Genomic DNA, 24,071 nt, shown 5'->3' on the forward strand with positions numbered 1-24,071 from the left:
TTCATTATTGAAGAGACTTGAAGCTACTCTGAAAGCTTCCACCAGTCTGATAAGAACTGAGAATCTTATCTGTGTAAATCTAGGAGTTTCGGATTAGGCATTGGATAAGTCCTAAGTCTGAAGTGGGTGTATTGCAAGACGTTGTAATAACCAAAGTCTTCTAGTGAATTCCTTCCTAAGTGGAAGAAGGGGAGACGTAGAAGGATTAAGCCTTCGAACTTCCATAAATCGTGCCTTAGTCTTTACTGCATATTTATCTTATATATTGCTCATACATCGTGTTATAACTTGCTTTTGCATCACTAAAACCTCTGAACTATTTTCGCACTATTTAAGTTGTTCAAACCGTTTTAGAAGTTGAGAAAACAGATTAAGTGAACTAAACTTCACTTGATCATTTTGAAAAGAAAGAAAATAAGTTTCAGAGTGTATTCACCCCCTCTACCCTCTGAACCGATCCCAACAATATATATTAAGAAAGTGTTTGAAAAAATAAATTTTATAAAGAAATTTCTCATTTTACCCTTATTTAATTAAATTTTAATAAAATAAAAGAATTATACAAGTAGTTAATAATATGAATTTAATTTAATAGAGATAAATTGGTAAACGATTATGACTTATGATATTTAATATGAAATAAAAGTGACACTTTAGTTATTATCATTTGTCACTTAATAATTAATATTTTTGTCTAATATTTTTGAAAATTTTAAGGACTACTAATGTAATAAACAACATTAATATAATCTTGTCCGAGTTAAAAATATACTTATTTCGTCCAACGTGTTTAGAATTGTGTGTATTTTCACATATATATTAAGAAAGTGTTTGAAAAAGTAGATTTTGTAAAGAAAATTTTCATTTTACCCTTATTTAATGAAATTTTAATAAAATAAAATAATTATACATGTAGTTAATAATATGAATTTAATAGGGATAAATTGTTAAAATAGTAGGATATATGATATTTAATATGAAAACTAGACTATATAATTGAGACAAATAAAAAATAAATATAATTTAAATAAGTAAGACATAGAGAGTATGATTATAACTTAATTTTATGTTTATATTTGTATTATAGTATAATATTTGGCTACTAGAATCAATTAATACTAATAAAATAAAATAATTATACAAGTAGTTAATAATATGAATTTAATAGGAATAATTCGGTAAAAGAATATGAAATTTAAAAAAATTAATAAACAACATAAATATTTTCTTGTCCAAGGTAAAAATATATATTAATTTCGTCCCATTTATTTAGGCTTGTGTGTATTTTCATATATATATATATATATATATATATATATTAAGAAAGTGTTTGTAAAAGTAAATTTCGTAAAAGAATTTCTTATTTTGCCCTTATTTAATTAAATTTTAATAAAATAAAATAATTATACAAGTAGATAATAATATGAATTTAATAGGGATAAATTGTTAAAATAGTAGGACATATGATATTTAATATGAGAACTAAACTATATAATTGAGACAAATAAAAAATAAATGTAGTTTAAATAAGTGAGACATAAAGAGTGTGATTATAACTAAGTTCCATGTTGATATTTGTATTACAATATAGTACTTGGCTAATAAAATCAATTAATGCTAATTCTTATGAAATCGTAAAAAGTTGTGTGCCAAAAAATAAAAAATCACACTAAATTCAAATTGATTTTAAGTCAGACAAGTTATTCTTATATCTAAGTTACTTAAATACTAGAATGATTGATTATAAAAGTTTTTAAATTGTTTAAAATATGATTGTTCATCCTTTAAAAATATTTTTTCTTCACATTTTTTTGTCTACTCAAATTTTTTATTTCAAATAATATATTTAACATATTATTCTTAAAAATTATATATTAATTATCACACTCCCTATAAATGTTTTTTATGGCATGTACAACAACATGTGCTTTATATGCATATCAAATTTAAAACAACTCAATTGGATTATTATTGAAAAAAATTAAGAATAAAAACATATTCAAGTCAAAAATTGAGATCGAACATTGTTGAATTATCAAAAATCACGTCCGCAATTGGACTAACAATAGTAAAAAATTAAATGTTAGTGCACCAAAACCAAATTTGACAACTCAATTGACTAAAACTCAAATTTGAACAAGTTAATGAATCTAAAAATCATTTATCTGAAAAAAAATTACTGTAGCAAGTCAAGCTACAACAATTGTCTAATGATTAACATGATTTATCAGAGAAAAAGTAATACGTGATTTATATTTACTTTATCAATAGAAGATCAAAATTCATCTCTAAATAAAGCTTTTAAATAAAGAAAAAATAGTTTTTTTGTTCACTAACTTATTTAATATTATGATTTGGTCCACTAAGTTTACAAACTTTATTTGTGATATGCTAAATTTTAATTCGGCTACTCTTGTCTAATTGAAGACGTGACACTGAAAAATACTGATTTATAATTAAAAAAATACTGACACGACGTAAAAAAAAATGCTGAAGTGGGATCGAACATTGTTGAATTATCAAATATCACGTCAGCAATTGGACTAACAATAATTGAAGATTAAATTTTAGTGCACCATAACCAAATTTGACAACTCATTGGACTAAAACTCAAATTTGGACAAGTTAATGAATCAAAAAATAATTTATCGAAAAGAAATTACTATTTTTTCTTAAAAATCAATAAAAGTAAAATTATCATTTAACATAAATTGTTTATGCCGGGGTGCAATAATAGTCTCTGAGAGCATTAATCGAAACGCTTGAGATTTTGTATTGTTTAAAATTTTGAGTCCTATTGTTACCATCAACAATAAATTTTGGTGAAGCGAGACGTGTTCGGCCATACAATTAATATCAGAGTCAATTAAGCTCGTAGTTTCGATTCATATTGATTGAAAGCACAATTCTTGATAAGGTGATTGTTTGGGTACAATAATTGTCTTCTTGGGTTGAACAATTGAAACATGTGTTTGTTTGAACTGCGATACGATCTAAAAGATTTACGTTACACAATATTTATCACTAACTATAGCTTTTAGTAAAATATAAATCTCTTGATCATACAGTTTGTAACAAATATACATATTTTACGTTTTTCAATAAATATATAACATATGTTATTGTTTTAATATTGTTAGTTAAAAATAAATCAAACTCAATGCATAAACATATAATATCACTATAAAAAACCATCGATTAAAAACCGACAAATATAACAAAAACTAAAGTTAAATATGTCATATGATCACTTCAGTAGCTAATTAAATACTGAATCATGGTGACTGAAGTTTGAACTTGTCCATAAAAAGTACAACACTTGATTTTATTAAAGCTAAACATTTGAAATTTGATAACTTCGATCTCAATCAAATAAAATTGTTGTTACGTGCAACGCACGTACATTTTTCTAGTAAAGTAAAAAGATTTTCATGAAATTGATAAACACCAAAATCTAAACAGAGCTTGTATGTTAAAACCAACAGTAGCAAAACATGCAAACAAATTGTCAAACAAACAAATATGTTGCAATAAAATAGAACAATCTTCCAAACAACAACACAAATATAAACCATCAAAATAATTTTATTTGAACAAATAATGAAACAAACAAATTGAGACCTATAACAAACTCAAATTTTTTTAAAATATATTTATCTTCTGCACAAGGCGTTTGTGAATCAACATGAATATATGTTTTTTTTCCAAGATACAATGATTCAAATCAGTAGTTGATGAGCACAAATTCATTATTCTTACAAACTCAAGTCGTATGTTCACTTTATGATCACCAAAAATTAAACAGAGGTCGATGAAAAATTAACAATATGAGATGCAAGAGAATGCTCGAGTGAGATCTCGAGTATGTGTGTGAATTGAGAAAATGAATACACTATTTATAGACTCCAAAAGGTTCACCAAAAATCAATCAAGATTAGTTATGCAATTAAATCAAAAGCGTGAGAAGCCAAAAGACACGTACATAAACAACAATTAATTACCATGTAAATTGTAATTTAGATTCCATTTTCCAACACATTATATATAGCTAATATACATTGTAGCAGTCTACCAGGACATCACTTTCCAACAAACGTACAAGCCCCGGGAATTCGAGAAGCACTCGCATGACTTGAATGTTCCATATTCAGATTATGATAGTTGAATTTGACGGCCAACACGAAATGGATGTTATCAACAATCTACTATCTTTGTGTGTTTTTTTTTTTTGGTGATATAGAAATGTGAAGAAATTAAGCCGTTCGTAAGCTATTCGATTATCGATTCGATAAATGCCGGTTTGAGCTTCTTTAATAAGATTTTTAAGACAACCCAATCAAGCTTGAATTTTACAATATTTGACTCATTAGCTCGTGAAAATGTTTGTGAATCAATTCTAAAATGAAAAAAAAAAATAATAGTTTTGATATTTGATTTATAGATTTTCGCTTTTACGTAAGACAAATATATAAAAATCTATTGTTATAAAAAAATTACAAATTTTAATAAGAATATAATATTTTTGTCTTAATATTAGGGCTTTTTCTTAAATTAATATAAAAATAAAAACAAATTATAAAAATATACCAATTTGTAAAAGTGTATCAAAATATAACAATCCGGGACTTTCTGTCCCGGATTTTGCATGTGGTCTGCCACCATGGCAGAATGGCTTTTTTTATAATTTTTTTTAAGAGATGTTAAATGACTTTTCGGCAACATAAAAAAGGGAAACGAATTGGTGTTTTGATTGAGTCAATTAACTAATTTATTGTTTTATTTTTATTTTTATTTTTATTTCATGTTTTCATATTAATTGTTGCTCTATTTTTTTCGTCAAAAACAAAACATACTGAAAATAGAATGATTTTTATCATTTCATTTTCATTATTTCGAAAATTAAATTAACCCATACTTCAATCATTTTTTTCTAAATGAAATTTATAAATAAAAAAAACACAAAGCGAGCAAAAATTTAATTTTTTTCGTATTATCATAATAATAATAATTATTATTATTATTCCATATTATTATTATTATTATTATCATATTTTTTGTAAAATAAAATAAATAAGTTGACTGACACATTTAATTAAAGGGTATCGTAATAAAAAATTTAATATTTTATATATTTAATACAAATAATATTAAGGAAAAAATATTTTCAAAAATATTTAATTAACAAATTAAATATTTTAAAGATTTTTCTATTAAAATAATTAAGTGAAATTCATATCATTTAAAATTTTCACATCCAATATTTTTTTTGAATTTTTTTTTATTAATATTCATATATCATATTAAAATTTGAGATAAAATATAAATAATATTAATTTAATATTCAAATAAAATATTTGTTATCAAAATAAAATATTTAGTATTTAAGAAAATTTTCAAAATTTATCGGTTTTTTTCTTTCAATATCATGATTTGTAATTAATTTTGTTAAATTTATCGGTTTTTTTTCTTTCAATATCATGATTTGTAATTAATTTTGTTTATTATCGGTTTTTTTTTTCTTTCAAAATCATGATTTGTAATTAATTTTGTTATTTTGAAAGAAAAAAAAACCGATAATATGTCTCCAGGAAGGTTCTTTTCATCTCCGTCCAAGTTGTGATGGATCCAGAGGGTAAGTAGTATAGTCAATCCTTAGCAGCACTCTTCAAAGAGAAAGAAAAAGCTCTCAACTGAATTTGCTCCTCTGTCACCCCATGGGATTTCATACTCGTGCAGACCACGTGAAACTCCATCAAGTGTTTATTTGGATCCTCACCTGCAAAACCATGAAAGGAAGGTAGTAAGTGAATTAATCCAGATTTAAACTCAAAAGTAGCATTATTTTCTAATGTAGAAAAAGTAATGCATAAAGGTTGTTGATTGGGATCAGGAGTGCCCAATTGTCTAAGACTCAGGTTAGCATTAGCGGCCATTTCTTTTTCTTCCGAAAAAGCAGCTCGAGCAGCGGCTTCTTGTTGTTGCCTACGAAGTTCTCTCCTTCGCCTATGCAAAGTCCTTTCAATTTCCGGATCGTAAAGAAAGTCTTCGTCAGCAAGATTACCTGAAAGCATGAACTAGAGAGAACTAGGAACAAAGAAAAGAGAAGAGAGTGAGATTAATCAAAACAAAACAAAAAGAAAAGGAACACAATAAATTAACACCGCTCCCCGGCAACGGCGCCAAAATTTGGTAGCGCTTAATCGTGTCACGCCCAAATTACCCGACTCAATCAGATAAACAAATAATGCAGTAGTGTGAGTAGAGATCGTTCCCACGAGAAAATGTAAATTTAATGTGTTCTAAATAAATAAAAGGAAGTTTTGAATTTTGAGATTAACTACTGAAAATTTTAAACAATTAAAATTCACTAACATGCAAGATTGAATAATAAACTTGGAGAAATCAATAAGAGACGAGACTTGGTATCGGTCGACTACACCCTTGATATTCATTCATTCAATCATCGATTTCCTAAAAATAATTAGTTCTATTAAATATTCGTCACTGAAAACTAAATTTCTGTTTCACCGTAATTTTAGTTAATTAGAAAACAGCATTCTAAATTAACCCTTACTAATGAATTAACCCGATAACAGCAATCTAGATTTAAATCCACGGTAGCATTCAAACTAGTAAAACTGACGAACCTAGACAACACAAACACCAACGGTTATATTTAGCCTAGTCAATAATTGATCCTACGATTTAATAAACTCAACAACAGAAAATATCAAACGTAGTTGTTTCGCAAATTAGATTGTTCAAACAATTACGGATTTGAATTCTAATTTAGCTATCGTTCTCAATACAAAACTCTAAGATGACCAATCCTAAAATCTCGCATACAAACATGAAATCAAACAGATCAAAGATTGATACTTAATAAAGATTAAACACTACGAATCGAATCTCATGAATAAAATATATCAAGGTTTCGTCTCCCTCAACCAAGTATTAAAAGGTTTAGCTACAACGATTCATCACCAAATCAATAAAAATTCAAAGAAAAGAAGAAAACTAGAGAAGAAATTGAGGAACAAAACCTAGCCTCCAAGAGAGAGTCTCGAAATCTCATAAATAATCCTTAAAAATGGAATTAAGAGTCTAATAAAACCTAGAGTCCAAAATAACAAAATTTCCAAAATTAAGAAATCATTCCCGAACAGGCCCGCGCGCTCGATCGCATGGAGTACGTCCGATCGATCGCGTGAAAATATGCGTTTCTCTGTTTTCAACTTCTCGGCCCGCGCTCGATCCTGCTGAGTACGTGCGATCGAGCGCATGGAAATATGCAAAATTCTGCCTTCATAATCCGGATACCTCGCTCGATCTTATTGAGTTCGGGGGATCGATCGCATGGAAAAAACCAATATTCTGCTTTCGTTTTCTTCATCTTGAAATCTCCTACACATTAAACTCGGGAGTATGTTATGAATATAAATGAATGCAAAAGACAAAACTAAGATAAAATATGAACAAACATAATTAAATACATGCAAACTACCAACAAAATAACAATAAAATATACAAATAAAACACGACAATCAATAACCCAAAAAACAAAGTTGATCACAGGCCACAGCAGTTGACCGTTGACTAACATACTGGAAATTTTGCGACGTGGGGCCGTCGCCAATACGTATCCCTAGACTTTTATTAGTAGGATTTCAACAATTAATTAACATGCCATTTTTTTTTACAAATATAAAACGTAAATATGATTTTTATTTCAAAAATATGTTAATCGTTGTTAATCGGTTCTTGCAGAATATTTTCAGTACCAAAATTTTTAAACTCGTTTACGTATTATATTTTATATGTATAATAAAAATATTAGCTCGAACCCGTACATACAAGCATATTTCCACCTGTTATTTTATTCGGTTACTTGTTATGTTTATTTGCCTTTCAAACAATATATATATATATATATATATATATATATATGAGAAAAATGACAAAATACTCCTATTTAAATAAATAATTTAATTAATTTTGTTTCATTATTTTATATTTAATTGAATAAAATAATAAAATTTTAGTTAAATAATGATAAAAATTATATATAATTATTTTATCTTAATATTTGTTACACGCTAAATACATTTTAATATTAAATTGTATTATTACATTAAATTAAGTAATAAGTTTAATTATTTTTTTTAAAAAATTAATATTTAAATTAATTAAAGTGATTGTATTAATAAACTTAATTGAAAATATGAATTAATGCATTGATATATTAATTTAAATTTTTAATAAAAAATGATAAAATAGTTCATAAAAATACAATTTAATTATTTTTTAGTCAAAAAGGTGTGTATGTTATACATCAGAAACTATTAATTCAAAAAAGTCTCATAAAGATTATCACTAAACATGAGATTTCACAAGGCAATATGTCATTTTCCTTATACATTATGTATACAATTTCATTTTCCATTTTTTTAATGTTTCTGTTAGCTACTTGTCCCCTTATTTTAGGCTAGACGTTGTTTTCTGGTTTTTATACCATGTTTAATAACTAATAAAATTTAATTGTTTTTGAATAACGAAGTATTTTATTTATTTCTGAAATCGAATTGATTATTATTTTGCCAGAAAATATATAAATGGCATAACAGAGCCGCCATCAAATGTGACTTCATACCTTCAGAAAACCATCCCTAAAATCAGTGAACATTACAATGAGACACAAATCAATCTTCTTCTTCTTCTTCTTCTTCTTCTTCTTGAACAATATCCATGTCGAAGCTCAACCCAGCACCATAGGCTACACCTGCGCAACGAACCTATCCGCATACCCCTGCCAAACCTACGCCTTCTACAGAGCCGCCGCTCCAGATTTCCTCGACTTAGCCTCCATAGGCGATCTCTTCTCAGTCAGCCGCCTCATGATCTCTAATCCCAGCAACATTTCTTCTTCCCCTGCCTCCCCTCTCATCCCAGATCAATCCCTCTTCATCCCCATTTCATGCTCCTGCAACACACTCAACACCTCCATCACCATCTCTTACGCCCCCTTCCCCTACACCATCAACTCCGGCAACACTTTCTACCTCGTTTCCACTCAATCCTTCCAGAACCTCACCACTTACCAATCCGTCGAAGTCGTCAATCCCACCTTCGAGCCCACCCGTCTCAACATCGGCGATGTCATAACTTTCCCAGTCTTCTGTAAGTGCCCCAACGCCACCCAGGTCCGAAACGGAGTCAGATATCTCATCAGCTACGTTTTCCAACCCTCCGACACCGTGGGCTCCGTCGCTTCGACATTCGGGACGACGCCACAGTCTGTCACCGATGTCAACGGCGACGATATCCAACCTTTTGACACCGTTTTCGTGCCCGTTTCACGGCTTCCGAATCTGACCCAACCCGTGCCCCGGCCTCTTACCGCGAGTAAGTCCGAGAACAGAGGTGCTATCATAGGATTGGGTGTGGGATTAGGTGTGTGCGCGGTCAACTTGGTGTTGGTTCTTGGGGGATGGTATCTTAGAGAAAGGAAGATGAAGAAGAAGAAGAAGGGAGGAAAGTACCATGGAGATGAAGAGAAGTTTGGGGTGGGTGGGAGATCGGGGAAGAAGATGGAAGAGGTGAATCTGATGGCCGATGTATCAGGTTGTTTGGATAAATACAGAGTGTTTGGGATCGATGAATTGAAGGAGGCAACAAATGGGTTTGATGAGAAATGGGTGATTCAAGGCTCTGTTTACAAATGCGCCATTGATGGAGAAGTGTATGCTATCAAGAGGATGAAGTGGAATGCCTACCAGGAACTCAAGATTTTACAGAAGGTACTTGTTTTTTTTTTTTACTGCCAAAAAATGTTATATATATGTGATATTAATTTCAAATTACAAAGTAATCTCAACAAATAATATATAATTATATAAATAATATCTATTAGAAATAATATTTTAACATCATTAGACCAAGAAGTCTGACATTTTTTATTCAACTTCCATTCCATGAGTTTTTTTTTTCTCTGTTATATTGTTTGGAAATAGAAGGTTCCTTCCAATAAAAATATTTATCTTATTTTGAAAAAAAAATATCTTAATTAACGTTAACAAGATAAAGTTTCATGATTTTTTTGGATTTTCTGTTTTAATTAATAAAAATTGATTTAGGAAAATAAAAGTGTTGTACGTATACGCGTAAGCATTTGCATTGAATCGGTCAATGTTTCCTAAACTAACAAGTGGGTCCAAATGACATGAGTACAAGTTTTTTTATTTGGATTTCGATTTGGACTCTGGCTAACATTGAAACTTTAATATTGCTAGATTCTATTCTGTTCATAAAAAGATTCTATTCCATAATATACATTAAGATCTACTTATTATGTGTATAATTTAATCATACGAATTCATTAGCTTAATTATATATATTCAACGAATCATATTATATAAAGTTGGTCCAACTAAACATGCTTAATTCAGTTCATTGCACTCTTGACTGACAATCATCAAATGCTTATAGACAAAGAATGTTCATTAGTATAACTAATTAATGACAATTTAAAATTTAAAATAATTTCCCTTTGAATAACTGCTGAACGAACTTGAAGCATCAATAATGATTCAAAATCAATAATTTCTTCTATGGAGACAATTTCCAAAAACTTTTGTTCACACACAAAAAAAAACATCAATAATTATAAGTATCGTCCCAAGTCATTGATTTTTTTTTTTTTTTTTAGATTTTAGTGTATCGCATATTATGATGATACTATTTGAAAATACTTAAAAAATGATGATGATTATTATCATTTTTACAAAATTGAATACTACCTATATCTGAATGGATTCAATTAAGAAAGTATTGGTTTGGTAGAGCGGCGTGTCTTAACCTGTCCGCCAAATTAAAATCATAATTAAACAAATATTTGTGTGATATGATTTTATGGATCAATTTTATGAGATTGATTTTATATTTGGATCATTTTTAAAAAATATTTTTGTTTTTTCGTAATAAATATTATTTTTTTATTGTAAAATAAAGAAGATTGACTCATTTCACAGATAATATTAGGCGATATTGTATCGAAGATACCTCCTCCTATTTAAAAATGTTATTTGATTTGGATTAATGTGATGCGCGAAAAGGACGTAAAAGTGGTAGTGCCACCTTCTCTTAATTAAGTTAATATATCTTCATTAAAATTATATATTATATATTTTTGGTGGGGTTGGGGATTTAAATAATTCTATTTTTACCTCCAACTTTGTAGACCGCAGATTATTGGCAGTTTCCTTTGTCATCATCCATGATGCAACTGTTATATAAATTATATAATATTCCATTTTGGTAATTATTATAAGTTTATAAGGTTTGTTTTGTTTTATTTTGTATTTACAAAAAATAGTCAAATTTGAAAACAAAATTTTCATTTGACAATGCACGACCGCCATATTTGTTATATTGCTCCACCCGCTGAATACAAATTGTTGATTTATTTATATTTTTTAAAAGTAATTAAAAATTTCTCCTACATTTTCATTGTCATAGTCATAGAAGCATGATATATAGTTAATTTGATGGGCTCATTTTAATTTTTAATTTTTTTAAATTTCTAAATTAGTACATTGCAATGCCTTTGGTTTTAATTTGTAGGTGAACCATGGGAACTTGGTCAAGCTTGAGGGGTTTTGCATAGAGCCAGAAGAAGCTAATTGCTACCTTCTTTATGAATATGTGGAGAATGGGTCCCTTAACTCATGGCTCCATCAAAGAAAGAACGAAAAGATAAGTTGGAAAACAAGGCTAAGAATCGCCATTGATGTAGCTAATGGCCTCCAGTACATCCACGAGCACACTAGGCCAAAAGTTGTGCACAAGGACATCAAGAGTAGCAACATTCTCTTGGACTCGAACATGCGGGCCAAAATCGCCAACTTTGGGCTAGCAAAATCAGGTTGCAACGCCATCACGATGCACATCGTCGGTACACAAGGCTATATAGCCCCCGAGTATCTAGCCGATGGCGTTGTGTCGACCAAAATGGATGTTTTTTCATACGGGGTCGTGCTTCTTGAGCTTATCTCGGGTAGGGAGGCTGTTGACGAAGAAGGGAAGGTTTTGTGGGCTAGCGTTGATGGGATTTTGGATGGGAAAGAGGAGAGGAAGTTGATGAGGTTGAGGGCGTGGATGGAGGATCGTCTCGTGGACGAGTCGTGCTCGATGGAGAGTGTGATGGGTGCCATGGTCGTTGCGGTTGCTTGCTTGAATAGGGATCCGGCGAGAAGGCCTAGTATGGTGGAAATTGTGTATGCTTTATCGAAGAGTGATGATTTGGTGTTTGATGTATCAGAGGATGGGCTTTCACCTAGGCAAGTGATGGCGAGATAGATTGAAATGTCCAACACTTTTGTATCACATATATTATATACATCTGCTCTGTTTATTATAGTAGATGAGACTTGAGAGAACACATTTTGTTAAAAATAAATAAATAAATAAATTACTAAATGTGTCATTCATCTACGTGATTGATATATATAAAAACTAAATATACAATTGATATAATAAATGAAAATTAAATAAAGAATATGCCGATCTTGTGTAAATGCAATAATGTACCTTCGATTTATCATAACAAATTCACAATTTTACATCATGTATGCCTTTTATTGACATGTTAAACACTGCAAGTTATTTTTGGTTGAGTTCATTATGATTGTTTCGAAAACCTTTTATATTTCGGGTAATGTTACATGTACACAGAGTGTTAAAATTGGGTTACACATTGCACTTGAAATTACATGATTATCTTTGCACTTTATTTGGAAATAATATTTCAAAAATGCATGAAAGATAATCATGTAATATCAAATGTAATGTGTAACCCAACGTATAACACCCTGCCAAGAGTTCAACTGCTCCACACGGAGCTGCTAATTTGTTGTGACGTAGGATAGAAAAGGCCAATACGAGCTTATTAGGGGGTCATCATCAGTCATGTACCAACTTTACGTATTATTTTTTAGCCCCCTGACGAGTTGCTTTATCACACATTTACCCCACCACTCTTTCTCTGCGAAAATAATATCCCACTTTTCGAAAAAGCATGCGTCCCACATAAAGCATATGAAAACACAAGTCATTGCCACTTTCACGAAAAGTTCCGACCTTTCGCCACTCAAACCCTAGCCCCTAAATCCCGGTAAGCTTCCTGAATTCTTCGTCATGACGACGAATCCACCGGATGGGTACGCCGCAGATGACTTTCTCGAGCAAATACTCTCGATCCCTTCATATACAGGACTGGCCGGAGCTGACTCTGGTAACTCGTCCGAAACGCCTTCTTTGAATCACAGTGTATCTCAGCTTGGCTCAGCTGCCGCTGTAGGCTCTGGTCTGCACCATCACACGTTGTTTCCGTTGGGGCTCAGCCTAGATAACGGTCATGAAGCGGTTAGTGACTGTGGTGGCTTTACGGTGAAGCCTGTAAGCTTTAGCGTTTAGCATTAGACCCATTTTCCGGTTCAATTTGGGTTGATATGAGTGTCAAATTATGAGAGATCGTGTACCTACCCAAGACTCTGCGTATGTGTGAGCTCTGTGTGGTGTGCTTGGGTGGGTCGGAGTGAACTTATTCTACGGGGCTTGCGAGGGAGAAGTTTGCGGGGAATTCGCATTTACAAAAAAACATGTTATTTAAAATTGGTCTCGTCGCCCCTGGTCCTCTCGTGGTGTTTGATTTTCGTAAAACAGTAACGGGGTGCTTTTAATTCTGTTCTTGCAGGAAAGGGAAGCAGTTAATAATAACATTGGAAGCCTATATCCAGCTTTTGACCATTTACAGGGCCATGCAATCCGCCACCCTATGCCTCAAGTTCAGCAGGTCGTCCAGTAAATATATAGACATCTTGTATAAGGTTAATTTTGTACCTATGCATGTACCCTTTTTTGCAGCTAACTGATGTAGGCGTGGTAGTTATTGTCTGGAGATTGTAGGAATAGGCACAAGTTAGTTTGGTAGGTTGATGCATCATGCATATGGTGGAGGTGCAAATTCTTTATCTTTTACCAGGTGGAACTAAAATCTGGCTATTTCAGTGGCAGGACTGTCCATTAGCCAGTTTAGTGATTTGATAATCTGATGAAGGTGAAAATTCTTCATTTCTTTTGTACCTAACAGAATTAAAATTAGGCTATTTCTGCGCATTCCCAAAGTTTTTTTGTTCTACTGAGCGAGTAGTTTCTAACACGGGTATACACTATGACAGGATATGATTTGAGGCTAGTTCTAAGTGTTTGATTAGTTTCGTGATGACTTGTGTAGTTGGTTTACTGAAATTTTTGGTCAGGAGTAAGATATGATGCATTTTGAATAGAGGAACATGTCTTTAAGGCTGTCACACTTTGAGAAATTTCATTTGACGAAGCAGTTAACTCGCCATTAAATGTTATTTCATCTATGATGTAGGCATCGGATACTTAATTAGTCTTTTTTGGAGATTGTCATTTGTTATTGAGTCTATGCTAGCAATCTTATCATGTTATCGATAAACGAGAAGTTAATAGTCGGTAGAAGGAAAGTTCTACTGTCATATTGGCGCTAAAGAGAATGAAATAAGTTTTGCCGGATGCTTATTATTTTCGTTGAACGAAAGGAGATCTGCTTCTTTAGTGTAAGAACCAAAGTAGCGGATTGTGAATTGCTTTTTGAGAATTCTCCAGTTTTGTCTAGGGATGGAAAGAAGGAATCTAGATGAACAGAAATCTCAATGAATTCCTGTATGTTCATAGGAATTTGCAATTTTTGAGTGAATGTAAATTAAGCCTATTTGCAATTTTTTAACAGAAGTGATATATGTGATCAGTGTGGGTAACTGTTCCTCTGGTTCACTCTCTGTATTCTCTTTTCCAAAACAGAGACATTATTTGTTAAATTGATGATATCACACTAGATGACAAAATAAGTCTGCTATACTTCTCAGGCTTTTCAAGGTCAACTTACGCCGAGCACTGCAATCACTGTTCCACATGCACCTGGAATTAGGCCAAGAGTTCGTGCACGACGAGGGCAAGCAACTGATCCTCACAGTATCGCTGAGCGGGTATATTTATATAAAAGAGTTATAAAGTATGCTATTCTGATGAAGAAATGTGTGATTCTTAACATTGATGCTAATATGTTACAGTAAAGTAAATATTTCTTGATACAGCTGCGTAGAGAAAGGATATCAGAACGAATCAAGGCATTGCAAGAACTTGTTCCCAGCTGCAACAAGGTGTGTAACATTTGCCACAAGTCTTTTATTTACTCAAATTAAAATATACGCCTACCATATGAAGTTTGTTATCTCTTTTCTGTACTCTTGTTTTTCAGACAGATAGGGCTGCCATGCTTGATGAGATACTTGACTATGTGAAGTTTTTGAGGCTTCAAGTCAAGGTAAGAAAAAATCATGTTTTTCAGAACCAGATTTCCATTTCTTCAGTGGTTAACTTAACAATTTCTTTAGTTTGCAAGTATTGCTTTCTATTGTATGCTTGTGCTGTTGCACAGGAATTTTTAGACTATAATACCTTTATTCTTCTTGGGTTAGGTTTCTTTTGTATGCTTTTCCGTTTTCTAGGTGTCTTTGAATCATGCTTGCAATTTTTATATGTTTCTTAACATTTTATTTGGTTGACTTTGTTGCCACCAACTCAGATCTAATGGTTGATTGGTATTCTGTTAATTGTTAATTTATTTTTTTTCTAAACTTCTTGTTTGCTAAAAAAAAGCAGCCAGTTAATTCTTTGAATTTTCCTTTTACCGGGTCTTGTCTTATGTGCGCATCATGGCACTTCATTTGGTTTTTAATGATGGAATTGATTATAATTGGGGATTTAGCATTTGTATAAAATAACTCTTTCTCTTAGTGTATGTGAAAAAGAGTGATGAACTCCTTTTTATGTTCGACTTCCTTCTTAAGTCCGTTGTTCCTCAGTAGCTCAGTGGTAGAGCGGTCGGCTGTTAACTGACTGGTCGTAGGTTCAAATCCTACTTGGGGAGAATTTTGATCGCTTTTCTGACTCTGACCTAGCGACCCATGCCCTTCTCCTTAGTTTCTAAATTAGTCCTGCCAGTTCGCTAAGTAGAGTCACTTGCTGTGGGGAAACAGAGGCTGGAATTATTCAACTTAATGACATATTTGCTTTTCAAAACAGCAGGATATTTTCTTAATACAAGTTTGGAGACCCTGTGGTCTATATATGTTTGGCTTTTGCTAAGAATATTCGAAGGCTTTAAACTAGCTCTTCGTTCAGATAGTATTGTGCAAGAAGATTCTGTGTTTATAATATTATGTGACATGACCTGTTTTTCCATACATTACTCCCCTCAAGTCCTCTTGAGGCCCAAATAGGAGAAAACAGTTTTATTGAGTTTAAAATTCCAACAGGTTTTAAGCATGAGTAGGCTAGGTGGGGCTGGTGCAGTTGCACAACTTGTTGCTGACATTCCACTACAATCCATGGAGGTAACTAAAAACACTTCAACTGGTCACATGAACAGCTAGCAAAGGTCATTTTACAAAATTTAGTTTTCATTTTGTTACTTTCAGGGTGAAACCAGTGAAATAGGATCTAACCAGCACGTGTGGGAGAAGTGGTCGAATGAGGAAACAGAAAACGAGGTAGCTAAACTCATGGAGGAAGATGTGGGAGCTGCAATGCAATTCCTTCAATCCAAATCACTTTGTATCATGCCTATATCACTTGCAGCCCTTATCTATCCCACTAATCAATCCGATGACTCCACCCTTGTCAAACCCGAGCCACCTGCCCCCTCATAAACCTACAAGTCATTGCACGTGCCTATAATAACTCCCATCAGACCTCACTCCCACTATATATACATGTCTTTCAGTGTCTATTTTGCTTATCAAAGTCGGATGCCACAATTTTGCTTTTGCTGCACTTTTGTCCCACTACCTCTTCCTAAAAGTCTTCTATAACCTTTCTGTATGTTATGGCATTCTCAAGCTCGATATGATGGCAATGTTGAAATATCCGAAAATGATCGGATGTGCTTTGTAATGGAGTTGATAAAAATTTCAAAAGGTATCATAATACTCTTCTCCCTGCTTTTCTTTAGTGGGTTTGGTGGGGAGTGGGGACTGCTTGTGGGTGGTCGACTCTTGTACAAAGTCTATATTGCTAGCACCTTATTTGATATGTAATGTAATAATTTAGTGTGAGGTCAAAATTGCGTAATTTATCGAACCCACATGGTGATTGAACGGTAGATGCACTTTTATTCGTTATACATTATATATGGTGTGATTTTATGCGAACTAAAATTCGAATCAATTTAAGAATAAATTTGATGTTTGATTAAAAAAAATCAATTATTTGTTCAAAAAAACCCTGAAATGATCTGAATGCTATTAATAAATGAGAGGTCATTTCAGGACATTAGATCAACTAATTTGATATGCGTGTTTTTAATTTAGGATAAAATTTTCAAGAAATGCAATCAAACATGTAAGTTAAATTCTGGGAATTTGGATGGGACAAGAACAAAAGAATCCCGATGCTTTCTTCAATACATTCAAACTTAAGGTGTACCTACTCCTTCAAAAGTACCCGAGTTTTATCAGGTGTATATCGAAAAATAGTAGTGATGAATTTTCATGTCAATTAAAAAAAAATCAAGTTATTGGAAAAAAAAATATCAGACTCGTAGGATTTTGTGAATTATTTGATTCGTATGAGTGTAGGCATAAATATTTGTAACTGAGACTAAATTATAGAGTTGTAAATTGTTTTCAAATGTTGACGACAAATTTGAATTAGACAATAAAAGTTACATATATAACATAATAACAATACTTTGGTCTCTTTTGGACTGTCATATAGTGTCTTTTTTTTTTTTAACCCCCCAAAAGTTCATAATGAATATCATTGCACAAAATAAACAAGCAATAACGAAAATGTTAGTACAAAAGGATGAATTGAGAATTCAGAATTAAGAAATCAAAAGATAGGGGTAAAAAAAATGAATTTTACTCTCTCTCTCTCTTCATGATATGGATCTGAATCCGTAGTCGTTATTTTTCGAGTGTGTATTGGCTAAACCCACGAACTAACACAATAACATGCAAACTACGATAACCAAGTAGTCTCGCCCGAGGAGATGTTGATAGGGAGAATCGAACTCTTGACCATTTATCAAAAATTTACTTACTTTATCAATTCGAATACCCATTGAAGACGAATGCTGCTCTATCTTAATTCTATTTGAAACAGATGTATATTTTTAATCATTTTAGGGATTGAAAATTGTTGGCCATTGAACCTGCCTCCAAACGGGTATCATTATTTTTTTTATTTTTCGAAAATCCAAAACCAAAAAGGTGAAGCTCTAGCTCCGAAACAGAATAGTCTCAATCATGGCTATAATGATTTTTTTTTTTTATCTTGGAGTGAACACTTGTGTATAATCAATCCATCAACACATATGAAGCACATGCTATATATGATATGCAACAACAAACTACAATTCTATACTCTTCTTTTAATCGATTTAAAGCTCAAACAAATGTGGAATACAAACAACGACCAAGTTGTAAATCCTAATGCATCTTAACAACAATAAATGGAAACGAAATCGATATCTTGAGAGACTTTCATACCAAAATCTTATCAAAATGCATCTCTTTCATTTTCTTGAGTACCATCGATTCCTACAAAGAAAGTATTTCTTACCCTGAAATTCAAATGGAGCATCAAAGACTAATAGTGGACGCCACCACTATATTATTTCAAAGGCCCTCTCCTGAGCTATCAAACTTTTTTTTTTTTTTTTTTTTTTAACGTGAAAATTCGCAGCCGCTACCTTTTGGTGCGCTCTGGATAAACCCCAAACTAACGCAATAGAGCTATCAAACTCTTTGGAACATAGCGATCCTTGTTTTCTTTAGATATTTTCAAAGTATCCTTTGCAAATTTCAATTTCTTTCTAAAACTAACGGTTTTCATTCCTCAAAATCATATTTTTATACAAATAAAAAGTGATGTTTTAAATAAAAGAGTAAAGTCTTCTATAACATGGTCATTCCAACTTATATTTATTAAGGTAGTATTTGAAAGAGCTTCTAGGAAGCACTTTTCTGTTTTTTTTCACAAAATTTTCACAAAATTTCAAAATTTTGTTAAGAAAAAACTGAAAAGTGCTTACTGGAAGCTCTCCCAAACACTACTTAAATATAATATTTTTTCATGAATTTGGCTGAATAAATTTTATATTTATAAAATTTACCCATGACACTATAGATTGTATACACAAATTTCCCCATTATTTGATTTGTTTAGTTTGTTAGGATTAAATTTTTAATCAACATTTTAAAAAGTTTTTAAAATTTGGCATTTTTATTGAATGAGGCCGATCAGGAGAAAAGTTGGATCACTTTCTGGGTTCGTTACGCATTTCGACCAGAAGAGAAACAAAGGACTTGCATATCTGCAGACATGCATTTAGCGGACTGAAAGTGTCTCAAGAATTTGCTTATCTACTCGTGTCATCCGTATAAATTTAAATCTATGCTTTTTTATTGCCTCAGAAGAAAGTTTCGAATTGAAAATGGTGATTCAATTAAACAGCTTTCGGCCTTGGATTTCGACAAGATATCCCAGATTGAATCAGGATTCTTCATTTAAGGGGTGAGCTGTTATTCTTAGTTGTTATGCGTAAAGGTTTAATCTTTGTGTATGTTTTCACAGAGGCGGAGAATCTATTGTGTGTACTCGAAGTTACATACAATATGTATGTATAAATTTCTGAACCAAAAGCTCATCGAGTCGTTGGTATATTAGCCCGACACATGCCCTTGTTTGATACTATTCTTTCCTGGTGTGTAAATGCGTAAACGGTGTTTTCGTTTTCTGTCTTTGTCAGATTGCATATGTGTATATTTTTTTCGGTAGCACTGAAACTGTATCAAGTGTCATTGCATTAAAGCTGCGAATGAATGTCACAGCTGCAAAGGGACTGTCCAGTGGACGTAAAAGTTTAGTTGAATGGGACGAATCATGTATTTTGTGTCTACACTTACAATTTCCAAACACTGATACATGGAATTTGAATTCTGAATGGCAACGGACATTCAGCTTAAAATAAATGCAAATTCAATTGTGTTTACGAAAATAATATTTCGCACCAACTGAGTCTCCAAATTTTCAAATTTTTGGTGCGTTTAAAATATTCACCCTCTTTAGAAGTTTTAGTGTTCTGACGATTAGGGACCGAGACTGGTGTATTATTCATGCTATGAGCTTATGATGCTCTGTTTCCATAGAAATAGATAATGTAACATCTTTGGTTCAAGTGAGGCTTAGCACAGTGGGCTGTACACGTCTTTATTTCACAAAAATGATTTACACAATTAGAGAAGCCTGTCACATTGTTTCACAAAGTCCTTCACTCTTATATCTTTGCCTTATAATTGATGTAATTTGTTAGTTTATCTCAATCATTGTAAAGTAGTTGTTTAGAGATATTCTTTCTAAAAGTTAGCAGCGTTGTTAATTTCAGGAAGTCAAGTCTGCATTCATGCGGATGCATGGCAATTTCACCTTTTCATGTACAGTATTTCTCAATAAACAATAGAGGTAACTTTGATCCACATGTACTTGTTGTTTAGTTCAAGTGTCTTCATCTTTTAACTGTTAATTATCTGCACGTTTGTTTTACTAGTTATTTTTCATGTAAATTTCCTGTAATCAGATAGGCATCAGAAAAAGTGTTTTGTGTTAATGTTGATCTGTTATGTGCTACTCAGTTTTGCTATGATCTATTCCCAGAACAACAGAAGATAATATCCAAAGTAACATTGGATAAGTTTGACCCTTCAAGGAAAACCAATGGCTCTGTAAATGAGAATGATATACTCTCAAAGAAGTATTCAAATAATGGTACTCAGGTTTGTGCATCAGCTTAGAACTTAACTTGTGTTAAATGATCCAAAATGAGTTTTTTTAATGAGATTGCATGCAAAAAAAAAAAAATGCAAGTAAACTCCTTTGTGTTGATTTTGTTTGTATAACAGACCCTGAGCGGAGAATCTTTGTGATTTCTGTAACTTCTTGTCTGTCTTTGGGTATACAGTGTGACTAATCCATTGGTATTGTAGCATGTGCAGTATGTTAGATCTAAACTCCTGGCGGCATCCCTCTCATGTTTGTTAGTCAGATTGATGCATTTGTATAGCAATATTTCGGCGATGAAAGTTGTTCGGGAATCACTCTGTCGTGCAATTCAAGTGTTTGCAACTTCAAGTTTGCCCTTTGCTTGCATGTCTAACTCCTTTAGTAAACCAACACCGCTTCAATTGGATGTTTCATTGCCTTCATTTCAAGATCTGAAATGGAGTCTCGCTCGATTAATTTATTTATTCAACATTCAATTAGAGAGAAATGTTGCCACGTAAGTACAGCAAACACCACCTTCAGGTTACCTTCAGTCATTAGTTTACAGTTGACGTAATGTGTTTTTATCTGCATTCATGATTTAATTTTGACAAATTATGGTTCAGATGCCACTTTAGTTTTTTGTATTTCTTGAAGGTATTGATGGTTAATAATGGCTGTTTGTCCTAAAACACAAATATTTCCTTTAAAATCTTGAAATTTCCAAGAAGACTTATTGTAAGATTTGTTACTTGGTTTGCATGTCCCTTGAAATTGTGTCGATCACAAAAATTCTCTAGTTAAATGAAGTCCTGTACTGTACATAGGTTTTTTTTTATACGAGACGGAAATGTGAAATTTGTCCCCGTTACATTATATATTCGATAACTTGGTGCAGCACTTCAGTTTTAGGTTCAATCCAATAAGAAAACGATTTACATGATGTTCCACTCACTTCTGTAAATGAAAACATATTGAACTTGTGTTTTTACCTGTGCTTTCTTACAAATATTCTTGATTTGACTTCATGCAATTGTGGTTGTACTTAATTTGGATTCATGCAGGTTTTTTATTGTGCTCCTCGCTGCATGCTTCTCATTTGTCCTCATGGGTGGTTTCCTCTTCTTCAAGTTCAGGTTGCGTAATGATTAATAATTTGAAAACAATGTGGAGGACTAGTTATGGCTTTATGCTGAGTCTTTTCAAGTTCTGTTTTGGATGCTATACTACAAAAAAAACTGAGGAACATGGAAGCATATGAAAACTTTTGCGGAAAATCTCTATCATTATATAATCACCAGCATTGCCCGGAACTATATATGAAGTTTCATGGTGAAAACTGAAACTGTAGAAAAGAAAACTCATTTTACATCAACACATGAAACTTCTACACTTGATACTATAAAATATTTGTGTACCTTCAATTGGTTATTTGATTAATTGTTTACCCCAAAAATTTTGTGAAATTTATAAAGTTACTTGGTACTAGTATATTGGTCTTTGTCCGAGTCCACTTATTTTATGTGGTAAATGAGCTAAATCTTGTACACATTTATTAATTTGTATTTTATATATATTAAATGAGTGTAATATGTTGAAAGCCAACTCTTAACTCTGTTTAGGATTGTGTTTATAAGATGATCGGTCTCACAATTGGCAAATTTGCATTGTCAGAAGCTAGAACATGGCCTTGCCTTTTTGTCAATGGCATCTCTGTTCAATTAAGCATGCTCTTAATTATGTATTTGTCCATTATTTATACAATTAATCTTTCTGACAGAAATAATTTCCAATTTCATATCTAAAAGTTTCCTTCGTTTTTTATTTTTATTTTATGGAGTTGTTCGGCTCCACCATAACTTCATAAGTTCATCTTTTTTGAGGTTTAATAAGTTTACTTGATTTATGTTTTTGAATTTTTTTACATATTTTTTGCTGCCTTAATTGTGACCGACCGTTTATGTGATACATTTTATTTAGTATAATTTACTTATGGTTGGTGCGTCTACAACCTCTTTTTACATTTAGAATCTCGTGTTTTCTGATTTCAAAATGTATATATCGGAGTACAGGGGTAGCACTCAGTCTCTCGAGGATTGCTTTTGGGAGGCTTGGGCATGCCTTTGTTCATCGTCAACTCACTTGAAAGTGTGATCCATCTTTGCCAATTTGATCTTGTCACTTGATAAAAATGTTAACTCACATATTGGTTGACAAACAATGAGGTAGTAACTTTTACTGTTAAAAATCATTCTTTGATTCAACTACAGCAAAGAACTAGGATTGAGCGTGTTATTGGCTTTATGCTTGCTATCTGGGGCATACTGTTCTATTCTCGGCTATTGAGCACCATGACTGAACAGTTTAGGGTAAGCTGATAATATACTGTGTTTTTACAAAAGATCTGTTGGAATGTTGTACCTCTGATTAGCATTTTGGCAGAATAATATGCAAAGGCTCAGAGAAGGGGCACAAATGCAAGTTCTGGAGACTGACCATATAATCATTTGTGGAATTAGCAGTCGTCTGAGTGTTATCCTGAAGCAGATAAATAAGCATCATGAATTTTCTGTTCGTTTAGGCACTGCTACTGCTAGGTAATTGGTTGATGAATACTGACATTTAGACACTGTATTAAGATAATGCACCGTCTGTCATATCTAAAGACATGTTCCAGGAGACAGAGAATTCTACTTTTGTCCGACCTTCCAAGGAAACAGATGGATAAAGTTGCTGACAACATATCTAAAGATCTCAATCATATTGATATTCTGACAAAAAGGTATGTTATTTAACAAAAGATGTAATAAGTGCCTACAAATGGTGTGATCACATATTTCTCAGTTTAATACCTACAACGTGTTTGCATGCTGTTATTTTCTGAAATCGTTAGTCTGTAGTTACAAATGCCCAAGCAGGGAAATTTATCGAGCGTCCTAGCAATATGTAAGAGTACCTATGTTATTAGACCATGTTCTTATTGTCACCTAATTAGTAAAGAAATAACAGTTGATCACATACCGGAAAAGCTTGAACTTCTTGTATGGGTGTCAGGTGCCTAGAGGAGGATGAGATTTAACAAGTCCTTGGTATTTATGCAGACTTGTATGATTTAGAACGTGACAAATTATTTGTGCATAGATGACATTGTCAATCCGTGGTTG

At 32.2% G+C, this 24,071-nt stretch overlaps 3 protein-coding genes and 1 non-coding gene across 7 annotated transcripts in view; all 4 read left to right on the forward strand.

Annotated features, from left to right (window-relative positions):
• The window catches only part of LOC140863122 (putative ion channel POLLUX-like 2), a 59,451-nt gene that overhangs the window by 31,392 nt on the left and 3,988 nt on the right, over positions 1 to 24,071 (forward strand). The window contains exons 2-10 of one of the 3 annotated variants that reach the window (XM_073266294.1): positions 19,563 to 19,662; positions 20,534 to 20,610; positions 20,803 to 20,921; positions 21,132 to 21,424; positions 21,972 to 22,043; positions 22,980 to 23,055; positions 23,178 to 23,276; positions 23,350 to 23,504; positions 23,585 to 23,689. In XM_073266294.1, the coding sequence (XP_073122395.1) occupies positions 19,583 to 19,662; positions 20,534 to 20,610; positions 20,803 to 20,921; positions 21,132 to 21,424; positions 21,972 to 22,043; positions 22,980 to 23,055; positions 23,178 to 23,276; positions 23,350 to 23,504; positions 23,585 to 23,689 (1,076 nt within the window). In that variant the 5' untranslated portion in view covers positions 19,563 to 19,582. Of the gene's footprint in view, positions 1 to 19,391; positions 19,663 to 20,533; positions 20,611 to 20,802; positions 20,922 to 21,131; positions 21,425 to 21,971; positions 22,044 to 22,979; positions 23,056 to 23,177; positions 23,277 to 23,349; positions 23,505 to 23,584; positions 23,690 to 24,071 lie in introns of those variants that run through there. The other 2 variants (XM_073266295.1, XM_073266296.1) reach the window with 2 other exon arrangements.
• LOC140860050 (serine/threonine receptor-like kinase NFP) lies at positions 8,606 to 12,474 on the forward strand. The gene is made up of 2 exons (XM_073262808.1): positions 8,606 to 9,797; positions 11,620 to 12,474. Exons 1-2 carry the CDS (start codon positions 8,688 to 8,690, stop codon positions 12,352 to 12,354), a joined length of 1,845 nt encoding a protein of 614 aa, XP_073118909.1. The 5' UTR covers positions 8,606 to 8,687; the 3' UTR covers positions 12,355 to 12,474.
• Positions 13,074 to 17,271, forward strand: LOC140860051 (transcription factor UNE12-like). 2 transcript variants are annotated; one of them, XM_073262809.1, is made up of 7 exons: positions 13,074 to 13,452; positions 13,751 to 13,849; positions 14,949 to 15,068; positions 15,177 to 15,242; positions 15,341 to 15,406; positions 16,401 to 16,478; positions 16,563 to 17,271. In XM_073262809.1, exons 1-7 carry the CDS (start codon positions 13,192 to 13,194, stop codon positions 16,791 to 16,793), a joined length of 921 nt encoding a protein of 306 aa, XP_073118910.1. In that variant the 5' UTR covers positions 13,074 to 13,191; the 3' UTR covers positions 16,794 to 17,271. The 2 variants fall into 2 exon arrangements, with proteins under 2 accessions (XP_073118910.1, XP_073118911.1); XM_073262810.1 differs by having other exon boundaries at positions 13,074 to 13,419.
• TRNAN-GUU (transfer RNA asparagine (anticodon GUU)) lies at positions 15,941 to 16,012 on the forward strand. The gene has a single exon. It is a non-coding gene; the product is annotated as a tRNA-Asn (tRNA).

Source organism: Henckelia pumila, chromosome 4 (assembly GCF_033568475.1).
Source record: "Henckelia pumila isolate YLH828 chromosome 4, ASM3356847v2, whole genome shotgun sequence".
Classification (NCBI taxonomy): domain Eukaryota; kingdom Viridiplantae; phylum Streptophyta; class Magnoliopsida; order Lamiales; family Gesneriaceae; genus Henckelia; species Henckelia pumila.

Coding starts and splice junctions, on each gene's coding strand:
- LOC140860050 (XM_073262808.1), top strand. CDS start 8,688: ATGAGACACAAATCAATCTTCTTCTTCTTCTTCTTCTTCTTCTTCTTG. Junction 9,798..11,619: donor AACTCAAGATTTTACAGAAG/GTACTTGTTTTT, acceptor TTTAATTTGTAG/GTGAACCATGGGAACTTGGT.
- LOC140860051 (XM_073262809.1), top strand. CDS start 13,192: ATGACGACGAATCCACCGGATGGGTACGCCGCAGATGACTTTCTCGAG. Junction 13,850..14,948: donor CTATGCCTCAAGTTCAGCAG/GTCGTCCAGTAA, acceptor TATACTTCTCAG/GCTTTTCAAGGTCAACTTAC. Junction 16,479..16,562: donor TTCCACTACAATCCATGGAG/GTAACTAAAAAC, acceptor TGTTACTTTCAG/GGTGAAACCAGTGAAATAGG.